The sequence below is a fragment of the Leopardus geoffroyi genome, chromosome D3 (assembly GCF_018350155.1).
Source record: "Leopardus geoffroyi isolate Oge1 chromosome D3, O.geoffroyi_Oge1_pat1.0, whole genome shotgun sequence".
NCBI classification, from domain to species: Eukaryota; Metazoa; Chordata; class Mammalia; order Carnivora; family Felidae; genus Leopardus; species Leopardus geoffroyi.
In genome coordinates, this window is record NC_059339.1 from 10006731 (window position 1) to 10022188 (window position 15458).

Below are 15458 nucleotides of genomic sequence, written 5' to 3' on the forward strand. Positions count from 1 at the left end.
CGGGGGAACCAACACACAGCATCGGGACTGGCCAAGGGCCCTAAGGCCAGCAGATACACACAACCTGGCCCGTCAAAATGGCTCCACCCGAAGTCACAACAAACCACTCGGGTGTGCCGTGCAGGAGCTCGGTAACAGGAGCATTTTCCTTTTTGAATAACGCCAGAGAGAACGTCTGCGGCAATGGTGCAGTGACGGGATTTCGCAAATAATGCTAAATTTTCCTTGATCCACAGTTTGTTTGGGAAGCTCCATGAATGCTTAATATAGCAAGGACTCAATACGTCATGTAGCACACTTGCACTTTTCACAGTGAGAAAACACTACCAAGGTCACTGGGACTCTTCAGGGCCGCTTACCTCCACAAGTCCGAAGGCACTGTGTCATGCGGCGAGCGAGTACCTCACCACCACGGCTCCTGCCTGGGGCCGGGCTCACCCTCGGGGCTGTTTCCCCCCTGGGCTGACTGCGCCAGTGGCTCAGAGGCAAAGCCGAGGCTCACCTGGGAGGGGAGGGGCCAGGAGCTGATTGGACAGCAGCTGCAGATGCTCCAGCGTGATGTCCCGGATGGCAGGGATGTGGAAGAGGCGGGTGAACAAGTGTGGCAGCTTGGGGGCGAAGATGTTGAGCAGGGCCATGCGGCAGTACAGCCTGGCCAGCGCGGCCTCGCACCGGAGCAGCTCTCTGTGGGGAAAGCAGGGAGAGGCGCTGAGTGCCGGTGCCCCGGCCCCTGCACGGGCTGGGCCACAGGCCTCTCCTCTGGCCCTGTGTTCTGTAGGCCAGGTCAGTCCCTGGGGTCTTAAATAAAAAGCCACGTTAAAGTACATTTGGATTTTCTCTACTCAGAAATCACCGCGGAAAAAGCAATGAAGATATAGGTCCCCACAGAAACTTATGTCCACATCAGCATTATTCTTAGCAGCCAAAACGTGGAAACAATCCCACTGTCCATCAGGTGAGGGATGGTAAGTCCACACAGTGGAATACTGCTCAGGAGTAAGTGGGATGCAATACTTCGTGCTTCGACGTGGATGAACCTTGAAGACATTCTGCCAAGAAGAAAAAAGGGCAGACACAAACGGCTGCATATTATGGGATTCCATTTATACAGATTGTCCAGAATCGAGCAAATCCACTGAAATGGAACAGAGCTGAGCTAGAGGAGAGCATGGGTACAGGCCTCCTTCCTAGGGTTATGAGAAGGTTCTAAGATCGATGGCACTGGTGGCCGCACACCTGTCTCTATATTAAATACCACTGCCTCGTATACTTTAAATGGGTGAGTTATCTGGAATGTGAACTGCAGCTCACTAAAGCGGTTCAAAAATAGCCACTGCGAACGTTTTTTGTGTCATCAGTTTATGAAGTAATTGCCATTCACCTTGAATAACAGCTGATTAGTGACTAAGCCGGTCTCATTTAGAATTCCATCTCTTGGCAAATAATCTAATACTAAGCGTAGGGGAGCCTCCCTGTGTTTCTTTAGCTAGTCGCCATTATTAAAAAGTCTCCTGGTATTAAGCACTAAGCTAAAAAAGCAAGTTGGAAGCAGCCCTACTGTTTCTAGGAAGTGTCGGTTTAAAACCCACTTGGAGGCATCAGGGCTCATTCTGTGTTGCCTACTGAGCTGAACTAAATTTAACACTGGTCTGTCCTAACTCAGATTTGGGCACAACGGCAATGAATGAAGCCACGTAATACCTGATGAGTTCGCACGGCTATGAAGATAAACAAGAAGCAGCCAAGATGTGGCATCTGGGTGGTTTCTTTCTCATCCCCACCAGTCTGTAATCAGTTCGTGCCAGAGTCTGACACCGACCACTTCCACCCGTTTCCACCCTCCTTGCAAAGAGGCTGTGTACTCGCACACCTCAGAAGGGTCAGGGCAGCAAAACAGAGGCGAGCAAGCTCCAAGTCCTTACTGACTCCCCAACAGCTTTCTCCTCAGATTTCAGAGGCTGCAGCTGGAATGAGATTTTTCTGGTTGGCCCGGCGGCCCCTGCTTTGACCCTGCAGACAGTTAACATCTCTGAAGCCACCGCTGAGTCCTCTACCGCTGGTTTTCTAAGTTCTCTCCCTCAAACCCACGTGAGTAGTTCACACAGCATACCTGTGATGACAATCCATACTGGGACCAGAAAGCCAGTCGCTTTATTTATTTTTTAACATTTATTTATTTCTGAGACAGAGAGACAGAGACCGAGCATGAGCAGGGGAAGTGGGGCAGAGAGAGAGAGGGAGACACAGAACCCGAAGTGGGCTCCAGGCTTGGAGCTGTCGGCACAGGGCCTGATGTGGAGCTCGAACCCATGAACTGTGAGATCGTGACCTGAGCCAAAGTCAGAAGCTTAACCCACTGAGCCACTCAGGCGCCCCCTTCAGTCACTTTACTGATCAAAGGAACCCATACAGCATGGTTCTTATTTCCCCCGATACCAAGATCACAGCCATAATACTGAGAATAAACATCCTACATCTGTAGCCTGCCTGAAACTCTACAAAGCACTGTGCCTTTTCACTCAGCTGCTAGTCAAAGGTCATTAACTTACATCTTAATTACATCTATCAGAGACATTTGCTAAAAATACAACTGATTAAATAAAGCTTTAAAAGCTTTTAATAGCATCATACTGATACTCAAGCATATGTTTTGGGCTCCTTTTCAATAGATATTTCGAGTTTACAATGTGAGCCAGGGCCCACATTCGGCACCGGGGGCTCTAGCAAAGAATCAGTCTCTGCTATTAAGAACCCCACGTTCCAGGAGGAGGAGACGACCCAAGAAATGAATTTTAAAAACAAGCAAAAACCTCAGGTCCTGGAAGAGAAGTGAAAGGCAGTGCTATGACGACACGTGGCTCCGTGCTTTAGATGGTAAAGCGAACTCTCTCGGCAAGGGGGACGTACTGAGATCTGAATGACAAGAATGAGACAGCCGTGCAAAGTTCTGCGCAAAGCACCCCAGGCCAAGTGACAAGCACACACGAGGCGCTGCCGAGGACGCAAGCGGCTGTGTAGGAGGCACGGGAAGGCCAGCAGCGCTGGCGGAATGTACGTGGAGAGCGGAGGCTCTGAGGCCCCGGAGGGGTTCGTGAGGCAGGTTAGTGGCGCATTCTCCTCCAAGGGAGGTGGAAAGGCACGGAAGGTCTGAACTAGAGGAGAGAGACGAATGGTCTTTGGGTTTTAACCCACACAGTGCGGGCACATGTTTCCTTGGAGATCTCTGCCCGGTGTGAGGCACAAAGCAGGCGCTCAGGAACGAACACCGAGAAATAAGCTGGCTGTTCACACGGTGTCTGGACTGGCCTTACTCTTTACAGCTTTCCCTCACGCGTGCCATCTCCACCCACCCCTCAAGCGCCTGTGGCACAGGCTGGGTGACACGGGATCCCACATTTCTTCCCAACTCCTGCAATTTTGCCGTTATTTTATAGCTTCCCTCTCTCAGCTTTGAAGGAAACCTCGTCAACAACGAATAGTACATGTGGTAAAACACAGTAAGCAAATTTCTGTGATCCCCTAGAAAGAAGGGCTCAATTTTACCTGTGAATTTGAAGATTGGTATTGTCCAGCGTGACCAGCCCGTTGGTGGCGGTCCTCCGGTAGCCCGCCGGGGGCCTTTCCAGCATGTCAATGGGATACCAGTACCGGACCAGCACACCTTCACTTCGGAGGTATGTTTCTACCTGCACCAATTCGTTTACCTACAATAGTTAAAGGAAATGTCTATTGGACTCTTTGGACACTGACCTTTCCCCTCCAAGTTTTAAAATACACGTATGTGTGGGGCGCCTGGGTGGCGCAGTCGGTTAAGTGTCCGACTTCAGCCAGGTCACAATCTTGCGGTCCGTGAGTTCGAGCCCCGCGTCGGGCTCGGGGCTGATGGCTCAGAGCCTGGAGCCTGCTTCCGATTCTGTGTCTCCCTCTCTCTCTGCCCCTCCCCCGTTCATGCTCTGTCTCTCTCTGTCCCAAAAATAAATAAACGTTGAAAAAAAATAAGCTTTAAAATACACGTATGTGTATTATATATAAAACCAAAGTTTTGGGGTGCCTGGGTGGCTTGGCCGGTTGAGTGTCCAACTTTGGCTCAGGTCGTGATCTTGCGGTTTGTGAGTTCGAGCCCTGCGTCGGGCTCTGTGCTGACAGCTCAGAGCCCGGAGCCTGCTTGGGATTTTGTGTCTCCCTCTCTCTCTCTGCCCCTCTCCTGCTTGCATTCTGTCTCTCTCAATAAAATAAACATTGAAAAAGAATTAAAAAAAAAAAAACCCAAAGTTTTGTAGTCATAAATGTTAGTTTCATGTCACTGATTGAGTCTAGAAGTTCAAAGATATATGGTTAGTACTGACTGATAGTGTGTTTAGGTTTTTCAAACCGGTTTTAAAATTTTAACTGGTATGTATTCATGAGTTAGAGATTAATTTAGATCATTTTTTTTTTTTTTTAGTTTATTTATTTTGAAAGAGAGAATTCCAAGAAGGCTTCACATTATCAGTGCAGAGCCCAATGTGGGACTCGAACCCATAAACTGTGAGATCATGACCTGAGCCGAAATCTAGACTCGGACCCTTAACTGACTGAGCCACCCCAGCACCCCTTTAGCTTTTACTTTTCAAGTAATCTCTATACCCAATGTGGGGCTCGAACTTACAACCCCAAGATGAAGAGCTGCAGCTCCACCAACTGAGACAGCCAGACGCCCCATGAGATAGAGATTTAAACACAACAGTGCTATAGTTCAGTAACAAGTCAGTACATATTATTTTACGTTCATTGTTCTTAGGTTAGTAATTTTGTAAAAGCAGGGAACCTGATTACTTTTTATTTTCCTGCAATAAAAGAGCTAACTCATGCATATACATTTTGGATTCAAATACAAACATTTTTATTTAGGATTACTGAAACAAAAAGAATCAAACTACTGGAGAAATAATAATAATTTTTTTTATTAAAAAAATTTTTTAGGGGCGCCTGGGTGGCGCAGTCGGTTAAGCGTCCGACTTCAGCCAGGTCACGATCTCGCGGTCTGTGAGTTCGAGCCCCGCGTCAGGTTCTGGGCTGATGGCTCAGAGCCTGGAGCCTGTTTCTGATTCTGTGTCTCCCTCTCTCTCTGCCCCTCCCCCGTTCATGCTCTGTCTCTCTCTGTCCCAAAAAAATAAATAAACGTTGAAAAAAAAAATTTTTTTTTTAAATAAAAAAATAAAAAAATAAATAAATTTTTTTAGGGGCGCCTGGGTGGCGCAGTCGGTTAAGCGTCCGACTTCAGCCAGGTCACGATCTCACGGTCCGTGAGTTCGAGCCCCGCGTCGGGCTCTGGGCTGATGGCTCAGAACCTGGAGCCTGTTTCCGATTCTGTGTCTCCCTCTCTCTCTGCCCCTCCCCCGTTCATGCTCTGTCTCTCTCTGTCCCAAAAATAAATAAACGTTGAAAAAAAAAAATTAAAAAAAAAATTTTTTTAATGTTTATTTATTATTGAGAGACAGAGAGAGACAGAGTGTGAGCAGGGGAGGGTCAGAGAGAGAGGGAGACATAGAATCTGAAACAGGCTCTAGGCTCTGAGTCGTCAGCTCAGAGCCCGACGTGGGGCTCGAACTCACGCACTGTGAGATCATGACCTGAGCCGAAGTCAGACGCTCAACCGACTGAGCCACCCAGGCGCCCCAATAACAATTATTATTTTAAGGAAATTTCTATTTTTCTCAATTTTTACTTGTACACATTTCCAGTTGCTAAAAGCCAGTGTCAGTTATGTACTTTCTGATAACTAGGATCAGAAACGTGTATCAGAAGGCAGTGGGACATTAACAGTATCACCAATGGAATTTCCTACCTTTTTTAAATGTTTATCTTTGAGAGAGAGAGAGCGAGAGAGAGAGAGAGAGCGCGCGCGTACACAGGCAGGAGAGGGGCAGAGAGGGAGAGAGCGAGCGTGAGCAGGGAAGGGGCAGAGAGAAAGGGAGACACAGAAACCAAAGCAGGCTCCAGGCTCTGAGCTGTCAGCACAGAGCCCGATGCGGGGCTCCAACTCCTGAGCCATGAAATCATGACCTGAGCCAAAGTCAGATGCTTAACTGCCTGAGCCACCCAGGCACCCCTGGAAATTTCTGAAGTTCACCCTAGTAAACCACCAGTCAGAGAGCCTCTCTTAAAAATTTAAGGATTCAAAATTAAGTTGAAGTACAACGGAGTCAGTAAAAGATGTAAAATTTTCCATCTCAAAGCATTAGTGGTACCTAACGTTACCAGTGTCTGTATCTGTATCTCTATCTAGACAGATTCTAGTTTATGTTCATAGTGACAGATCCTTTTTTTTTTTTTTTTTCCCCCATCAGAGACTCCTAGGCTTAAACTACCGGCATTCATCAGTTTTCTTGCATGGGAAACTTCTCCAGTGTCAGCACGTGCATGCAACCTCAGAAACACGGTCATCGCTTTCACACAGGACCTTGTTTCCAAAAGAAAGCTTTGGCTTTGCCCTCACGCATCTTCTGTTCCTTCTTCCCCACCCGCGTCCCCCCACCCCTGCCCCATGGATTTAATAGATCCATGTTACATATCGGGAAGCTGAGGCTGAGAGGACCAGTGAGATGACGTGATCAGAATCATAAAACTATTTCTTTGACTTGTGTCTGTAACAGTCACGACAAGGACAGATCACCCATTCCTCAAGGACAACGGGAGAGTTTTCCCTTGGAACTTGGGCAGGTATAATGTAGGGACGGTCTGAACACGGCTGACGGAAAATAATGGCGGAGGCAGTGTGGTCTGAAGGCGCTGACAGTGCTGAGTGTTAAGAGCTTATCGTCTATCAGCCCTGATCCCTGGATCCGGGCCCGAGAGAAAACCTCGGGCAAACTGCTGCTGTGAGCACTCGGCTTGCTTTCTTCATCCCTAGTTGGGGAGTAATCCATCTACGTGACCGCTTTTTAAGGCACCTGGAGTCTGGACACGAAAGTCTCCGTGTATTCGAAAGGCTGTTTTACTCACTGAATCAACATCTAACACGACTCCATGAAGCCCAAAGGTTTTCAGCATCCCTCGGATGGCGAACTTGGGCAGAGCAGTTCCCACAGTACTGCTGGCTACGTTGTTGCTGTCTGGAGAGCGGGTCACCACCGTGAGACCTGAGGAGGGCACAGGAAGAAGTTTCTTCAGAAGCAAATACCATTGTCATCTTGGGATCCTGTATTTCAGAGCCTAAAACAGCGCTACAGCATCCAACAATACCTCGGTTTAGTTGCAACTAAAAAAGGGACAAAGCTCGGTCTGAAAAATTACACAACTAAATGCTGTAAGAGCTCTCAAATAAAAAGCAAAGAAACCGACCAAAAAATCGGCAAAGGATTTGAATAAACCTTCCTCTAAGGAAAAGTGAAAAGATACGCATGGAAAGATTTTCCATTAGAATTAGGGAAACAGAAGTCAGAGCCACAATGAGGTACCACTCCACATCCACTAGGATGGCTGTAATTAAAAAAAAAATAGACAATAGTAAGTGTTGGCAAGATATGAAGAGATTGGAACCCTTATACATTTCTGGTGGGAATGTAAAATGCTGCAATCACTTTGGAAAACCATCCAGAAGGTCCTCAAAAAGTTCAACTTATTCTATGACCCAGCAATCCCACTCCCACATATGTACCCAAGGAAAATGAAAACATAGGTCTGGAAAAAAAACCCAAAAAACAAAAAACAAAAAAGCTGAACGCCAAGGTTCACAGTAGCATTCATTACTCATAAAAGCCAAAAGTTAGAAACAACCCAGGTGTCCAACATCTGATGAATGATTTTAAAAAATGGGGTATTATCCATACAATGGAATATCATTTTGCCATAAAAAGGAATAAAGTACTAACACATGCTACAACATGGATGAATCTTGAACAACTGTGCTATATGAAAGAGGCCAGATACAAAAGACCACATGCTGTAGGACTCCATTTATAGGAAATGTCCAGAAGAGGTAAATCTAGAGAGACAGAAAGTAAATTAATGGGGCTCAGGGGGAAGGAGACGTGGGAAATGGTGGAGGACAGGACTTCTTTCTGGAGGATGAAAATGTTGTGGGATTAGAGGTAATGGTTTGGTAGTTGTACAACTTTGTGAGTATATTAAAAACTGAATACTGTAGAAGGGTGAGCTTTATGGTATGTGAATTATACCTAAAAAAGAGAAAAAGAGAAAAAAAGAAAAGCAAATATACACTTTTGCCCCTGTCCCTGATACTCTGATATTTTTATGAAAGGCTAATAATGAGGGGTTTCAATTTTTCTGTGCTTTTCTGGATTTTCATTTCCTCAAAATCTGCAACAGATGTTTAATCAAAGGAACAAACACATTCTGTTAAAATTCTAAAAAGCACAGGGCAACCACACATTCCTGGTTAATTAGCTCGGCAGCCATGATCTAACCAGGCCTACCTGGAACCCTCCACCCACGCCCCATATCCCCCTCTGCATACGTGCGCCATCTGACTGCACATGCCGGTGAGTTTGGGACATGTACAGGAGGCCAGCTGAGGCCGAGCGAAAACCCAACTTCTCGTTCCACACACAGTTTCATAGATGAAGTAAGAGGGAAAGCAAAACCTTTTCGAACTTTATCAATCGTGAACTTGTTTGCTTCGTCTTTAATGTCTTCGATGGTGGGAAGATACAGGTCTCTTGGGATGCCACCGTTCTCCTCGTACAGGAATTCGACCGTCTGCCGGGCAATGTCCACCATGCCTAAAAAATATTAACCACACTGGAAACTCTCCGAAGAGGACCCGGTCTTCAGATCAACCATGACACTGATACCGAGAGAATCTCCCCAACACCGTCTGTGGGGGTACACAGCCTTTTGAGGAAGGTGACTGTGCAGGGTCTAGCAAGTTTAAAACACTCACTGCCCTGCCTATAGAAACCTCTCAAATCTCTCCCACAGAACCACAAGCACGAGTGCGTAAAGATACAAGAACACCTCCTGCGGCACTGCTGGGAAATCCCAAAGTAGGAATAACAAGATCATTTATCAATACAGAGCGGTTAAAAGTGATCGGACACAAAGGGCATGGCTGCACGATGACCTAAGAACTAAGTACGGGACAAACGGACAGTAAGAAGGAAGTGAGGAAAAGGTTTCTTTCTTACTTTATTCATTTTTGTACTGTGTGTGATTTTTACTACAGCAAACACGTGTTGCTTACGAAAGAGTTACAGCAGCTTCTACTCAGTACCGGAAGTCGCCCTGTTCTTCCTTCCCAGAGGGAGAACACATCATTATGTTCAGCACAAACAGCCACTATTAATTAATACACCCAGCCCACAAGCCTCCAAAGCCCTGGTGAGATGGCACCGTGGGGAGCACAGAGAGGCGGGTACAGTAACTCTGCCTGCTGTTGCCGCCATAGCTCGCACGCGGCTCAGGAAGTGTGGGTACAGATACGGGTGTGGACACATCTGCCTTCGCACAAGGCTTATTTCCATCACACTCGCCTCCTACTCCTTTATTTGCCAGCCTTAGCTGTAGGGAAAAGGCACAGCAATTTTCTGAGCACAGTTGAGGAGGCTGCAATTAGAGAAGGATGCTGAGAGAAAGAATTGTCAGAAGAAGCCAGAAATGTGGCCTGATACTGGAAGACTGCGGAAAAATAATCTTGGCAACATTTTCCAAAGGGAAGGGGGAGAGAAGAAAAGAAATCCTCTGCTGTCTACTAAGCAGGAGTCCGGGAACACAGGGAGAATGCTGAGCTCAATCACGCTCGGTGCGGGGGTCGTTTCGCTAACCTTCCTTGGGGATCTGACAACAGGAGGCTGATGCACCGCACAGAGGTGGTCCTTCGGGGACCACGAGCCCCCTGCACCCCTCCTTTTCACTTCTGCCACTGCTACATTGAAGGAGGGTATGTTCAAAAGGTAAATCTTTTATGTTTGGATTGATATAGTTCATACGACTAGTCATGGCCACACGGATGGAACCCGAGAGAACACCTTGGCAGGATGCCGCCTCAGGAGCCAGAGGTACTTCTGGGGGAGCCATCAGTCTGCCTCTGATCCAGGGGCCTCCTTTGGATGATCACATTTTCTGCTGTGCTGTCTAAACTTTCCCCTAACCGAACTGGGAGCGGAGAAGGAGGAGGCACACTCGGCCACAGACACCAAGGATGGCTCCGGCACCAAAGGGCGAAAGAAAAGGTATCCAAGTTGAAGCAGAACCTCGTCAAAATAAAGGCACAGCAACCAATGATCATACATAAGAGCTTTCCATTTGCATACTGTGAATTCTTTCCCCCTTTCTTACTCTCCCAACAGCAGGAAGTACCAGCCCCCCTCCCCCCCCCCCCCCCCCCCCCCCCCGCCCCCGACAAACGGCGCTTCACGTTTTTCACGGTAAGCCTGCTGGTGGCGAGTTAGCTCCAGATCTCCGCTTAAACACCAGGTAGAGAAGCCACGCTGCATCGGGCTGCCCCACCTACACATGCTGGGGCCTCCTGATCTACCGCTCAGCCCTGACCACATGTCGTCTGCTGCTGCCTCCTGGGATATACGCGGTGAGAGAGGGGACCCTCTCCGTCTTGTTCCCAGAGGCTTTCTTGATTCCCCAGCCAGGGGCCCGATGCCTGGGAGTCACTTGCTGAACGTGGGGATGGGTAAGTGATGAATTAATGGCTGAATGAAAGCCACTAGAATAAAGCCCTCCCACCTCTGAATGGCTGCACTCGTGCTTCAAGGTGGGCAGCGACGAAATCTGGCATCGAGCTGTCTGAGCAGAAGATCTGTTCTGCACTCTGGCAGAACACAAAAGGGCATTTCGCTCAGATGTTGAGAATGAATGGGGAAGAAAAACTCTCTTCTTATCTCTGGGATCTACTACATCGCATTACGTGGCTCCTTTGCTTACCACCTCCCAACAGCTTCTGTCTCACACAGAATAAAATCCACAGTCCTCATGCACCCAACGCTTGTCCCTGCCCCTCCCTCGTGCCCTCCTCTTCGGCCACACCTGCTGCCTGGCCTTTTTGCTGGTCCCCCAATCACCCAAGCTCACCCCCCACTGAGCGTCTTTCCTAATGTTGCTCCCTCTGCCTGAAACTCTTGACAGAAGAGGAGAATACTATCTGCCCTGGAATTGGGTCGGCAGCAATCCCACCAGGTCACAGGAGGTATGGCTAAGGTTATGTTTAAACAAGATCTTAGCTTTGGGGATAGAAAGCATTAAGGAAATAAGTAAATAAAAACAAAGCCACAGCTGTACACATAACTGATTAGTCCTGGTGCCAATATGGGAAAAAAGAAATCACTGGAAATCTGGGACTCAGCATATAAAATGGCCAAAAAATAAAGGTCTTGGTTGGGGTGGGGGGGATGGGGTGGGTATCTTTATTGGGTCCTAGTCTCAGAACAAGTTAAAAGAGGAGCAAAGCTGCTCACATAGGACAAAAATGAAACTTCTTACATACCCCCCCCCCCCGGGGCCTCCATGTAGGGGGAAAAAAGCAGGTATTTCACAAGACGAGGAAAACTGAAGAGAAATTAGCTACCTGTACTCAAGACTCACTGTCTGGGGTCAAGCTCTGCATTATTCTTTGCTGGATGAACTGTGCCAGCGGGAGAAAAATGCCCATTGCCACCATCACGGTGGCATCTGGAACCATATGAACCGAATGCTTCCTATGTTCTGGACGCGGCTTTTGGAGGAGCTTTATCTGTATAAGGCAGTTAAGTCTCATACACAGATGAGGTGGTTACCATCACTGGTTCCCTTTCAAAGGTGAGGAAAGCCCAGAAAGGTGAAGTAGCTTTCCTAAGGTCGTAGGGACAGTAAATGGCATAGCTGCGCCTGGAGAGCCGCCCACATCATTTGGCCATCCTCTTCCCGGTATGACCATTTCACTTCCATTTCAGTGGCCTATCGACGCCCCCACGTACAGAGTTACGTGGACAAGCAAAGAAAAGCCTGGCAAGGAAAGCCGGCGACCACAGAGTTCAGTAAAGGCACGGGTAGAGGACCCAGTTAGGTCTGGCCTGACCTCAGGCGAGCCCCCCTTTCCTGATTTACATCTACTTTCATCTAAGCACGTCTCTTCAAGTCACGAAGTGGCTCCCGAGGAAAGCGCAAAGCACCAGACCTAGTTGCAAGGCACCCTTTATCTGGTCCAGGCCCGACTTCCGCTCCGCCTCGTTGCGGAAGCGTCTTCGGATCGTAGGAAACACCTTGGTCTCCCAGGCTTTCACCAGCAGGGCGTAGTGGTCCTCCTGGAAAGAGAAGGCAAACGCATCAGCAGAAGAGGAGTAGCTCGGGTGGGCGCCAGCCCCCTCCCGGACGCACAGCTCTCACCCCCTCCGAGGCCAGTCGCAGAAACACCCCCTCAGATGCCAGGGGAGAAAACAGCCGGACTGCATGCGGCAAGCCCTTCCCTTCCCTCTGAAGCCTAATGAGCACCACGCGATCCCCGACCTCACTGCGGCATCAAGGTACCTCATTTCTCCCACACCCAGAGGAGTCCTGGGCAAACGAGCCCAAAAGGCTTCGCTACCGATACGTGGTTTGCAAGGTGAATGCTCCAGAGCCACTGCTCAAACACAGGGACGCAGCGGGAAGTGTAACCGCTCCGGCCTTGTACCCTCACATCAAAATCGTTCCCGGCGGCCTGTCCTGGTCAAGGGCCACGGGCCTCGCACCTGTGGGACGTCGTCATCGTCCTCATCATCACTTTCGTCATCCGCAATGGGAGGCGGGTGGGGGTCTGGGCCAGAGGTGATGAAATTCTCATAGCTGAGTTCTACTTTGTAATGACAGGAAGTGTCACTATCGTATTCTGTAACAGAGCACAGTGACAGTGAATTCTGAGGAAGAGCAGGCTGGAAAAATCATGAACTTCTGCCCCTCAGACAAACCACAGTATCTTCATTTGCATGAAGGACTCCCAGCACTGGGGAGGGATTTCGAAACACAAAGCCAAGGAATAACAAATCGTGTATCGTTCTCCTGAATCCTAAGATCGTTTTTATGGGTATAATTCATTCAATTCGGAGGAGAATTTGGAAAGTTCTTCATCACGAGAAAGAAGTAAACAGTCTTAAAGCAGTTTGCAAACCCGTATCCCAAGGGCCAGATACAGTCTGCAGAGACCTTTAGTTCAGGAAGCTCGGTTTTATTTGATTATGAAGTTTTTCAAATAATCAGGAAAGTTTTTTAGTGCACATCTAATACCCACCACATAGATTCCACAATTAGTGTTTTATTAGTCTTTGATGGCCTCAGTTTTAGAACAAAAGATAAAAGATTTCAAATAAAATTCTGAGGTTTTTTAATGTTTATTTTTGGGAGAGAGAAAGAGAGAGGAAAGAGAGGAGGAGGGGCAGAGAGAGAGGGGGACAAAAGATCCAAAGTGGGCTTGTACCGATAGCAGAGAGCCAGACGCGGGGATCGAACTCAAACTGTGAGATCATGACCTGAGTCAAAGTCAGACAACTAACCGAGCCACCCAGGCACCCCTAAAATTCTAGGGTTTTTAGCTGTCTTACAAAAAGTGGACAATCTTTCAGGCTTGCATTTCCAGGTGGCAATATTCTGCCAGCACTGAGTCATGGCAGGCTTCCCGTATGTGGGAATGTGCTTTCTAGTCTCCCATGCTGCTCCTGCTCCCCATTTTATATCACTGGGCCCATCGCCCCATATCCGACGGGCACCAGAGCTTGCCCAAGTGAGAATTTATGAATTAGCAGCATCTGTACTCCCAGGAAGCAGTGGGGCCCTGGGAGGAGCCGGCTTACGTTGCTGAGCAGTGGCCACAGCGGCAATGCGGCACGGCGGCCCGTGAGTGCCGGGGTCTGACGCAATACTGGTGCCAGCGTCGTTGTCACTGTCAGATGCCATGGCAAAGGGCAGGGCCTCAAAGTTCGCGCTGATCTCTTCTGCCAGATCGGTGCACAGGTCTGCGGCGTTGCGGTGGGCCTGCCCTTCCGCGTAGGCGAATGGGCGGGAGCCAAAGTTAGCGCGGGTCTTGGTGTTCTGGGAAGGAGGTCAAATAAAGGATTTGAAAGGAGCTAGAGTTGTTGATTTATTTTATTTATTTAACACTCCAAGGTGAAGGTCATCAGAAGAATGGCCCCGGCTCTGGGAGAGCATGTGGGGCGAGGCAGAGGGGCCGGTGTGACCACGTGCACTGGAGCGGAGACCAAGCTCTGCCCAGGCCGGTGCGCCCGCCCTCCCACACCTCACTCTCCCACTCGTTGCTACTCAGACAGCGACCTTTCCTGTTCCCAGCACTCGTCCCTTCCGTCTGATGCCACCGCACAAGCTGCTCCCTTCACTGGGGACATTGTTTCCCTCCAACTTTGCCAAGTTAAGACCAGTTAATAGTCTAGACTTGGCTCAGGCATTGCTTCTTCAGGGTCACATTTGCTCCCTAAGTCTACGATCTGCAATCGTACTGCGATGGTTAATTTAATCGTCAGCTTGACTGGCCGCGGGGTGCCAGACTCAACATTATTATGTGGGGTGTCTGGGAGGGTGCCTCTGGATGAGATCAGCAACTGAATGGTGGATTCCATCAAGGAGATTGCCCTCCCCGGTGTGATGGAGCATGGTCCAAATTACTAAGGAGAACTTGTTTTGCTTCCCAGTAAGATAACCTGCCTTCTTCTGAATGTGAACCACAGGCCACATCCCACCAGAGACGTCTTCGAGATACGGGGACAGGCGCTGCCCGCAGTATGTGAAGTACACCCGGCCCTTGGCTGGCTGCCCTGGAGGAGGTGGTGTCCCCTCGGTTCTCTCCCAGCCAATTCCTGCCACATCACCTATGGCAGAGAACAGGAAGGAAACATCTTGTTTTCCCTTTTACTGATTATAAATAAAGGGTGATCAGGCCACATTATCTCGGACTAGCTTTGTTTATGCCATTAGTTACAACAGAAAAAGACACGGAGTTACATATTGTACTTACTATAAAGTAACACAACAGAAATAATTTTAAAAGAAGTCAAAACTATTCAGAAGAAAATACCTAGTGTCTAAATCAATTCCCACAATTACATATTAAATTTAGCCTTTATTTTCCTGGTAGCCAAGACAAAAAGGGAAAGCATTTGGTACGATTTTTTTTTTTTTTTTTTTTAAATAGAGGAATGTAAGTTTTCTTCCACTGACACATAGAGAATTACTTATGGCATAAAGTGAATTTGTGAAAGATTTAGATATGGTCTTAAAAATATAAACAGACGCTTAACCTACTGAGCCACCCAGGCACCCAGTTGAGATTCTGTTGTAAAAAAGTGAATTCTCGATTCCTACCCAGACATATTTCTCTGAGAAGGTAGCATGTTTACATGAGGTCCAAGTCCAAAAGTTCTCAACAACTAAAATGGGAACCAACAAAACAAATGAAAGTGACAAATAAAAATCCTGACTATCTATGGCTCCCATGTTCTCCCCAAACCCTCCTTTGTGCTTAAAACACTTAAATACTCAGTTGA

General features: G+C 48.1%; 1 protein-coding gene across 5 annotated transcripts in view; it reads right to left on the reverse strand.

Moving 5' to 3' along the window:
- Positions 1 to 15458, reverse strand: part of HECTD4 (HECT domain E3 ubiquitin protein ligase 4) — a 194455-nt gene that overhangs the window by 27724 nt on the left and 151273 nt on the right. For all 5 annotated transcript variants that reach the window (XM_045457014.1, XM_045457012.1, XM_045457013.1 and 2 more), the window contains exons 49-56: positions 14620 to 14783; positions 13755 to 13992; positions 12660 to 12796; positions 12107 to 12233; positions 8586 to 8723; positions 6985 to 7121; positions 3544 to 3704; positions 503 to 684 (exon numbers count right to left, since the gene is read on the reverse strand). In XM_045457014.1, the coding sequence (XP_045312970.1) occupies positions 503 to 684; positions 3544 to 3704; positions 6985 to 7121; positions 8586 to 8723; positions 12107 to 12233; positions 12660 to 12796; positions 13755 to 13992; positions 14620 to 14783 (1284 nt within the window). The remainder of the gene's footprint in view (positions 1 to 502; positions 685 to 3543; positions 3705 to 6984; positions 7122 to 8585; positions 8724 to 12106; positions 12234 to 12659; positions 12797 to 13754; positions 13993 to 14619; positions 14784 to 15458) is intronic.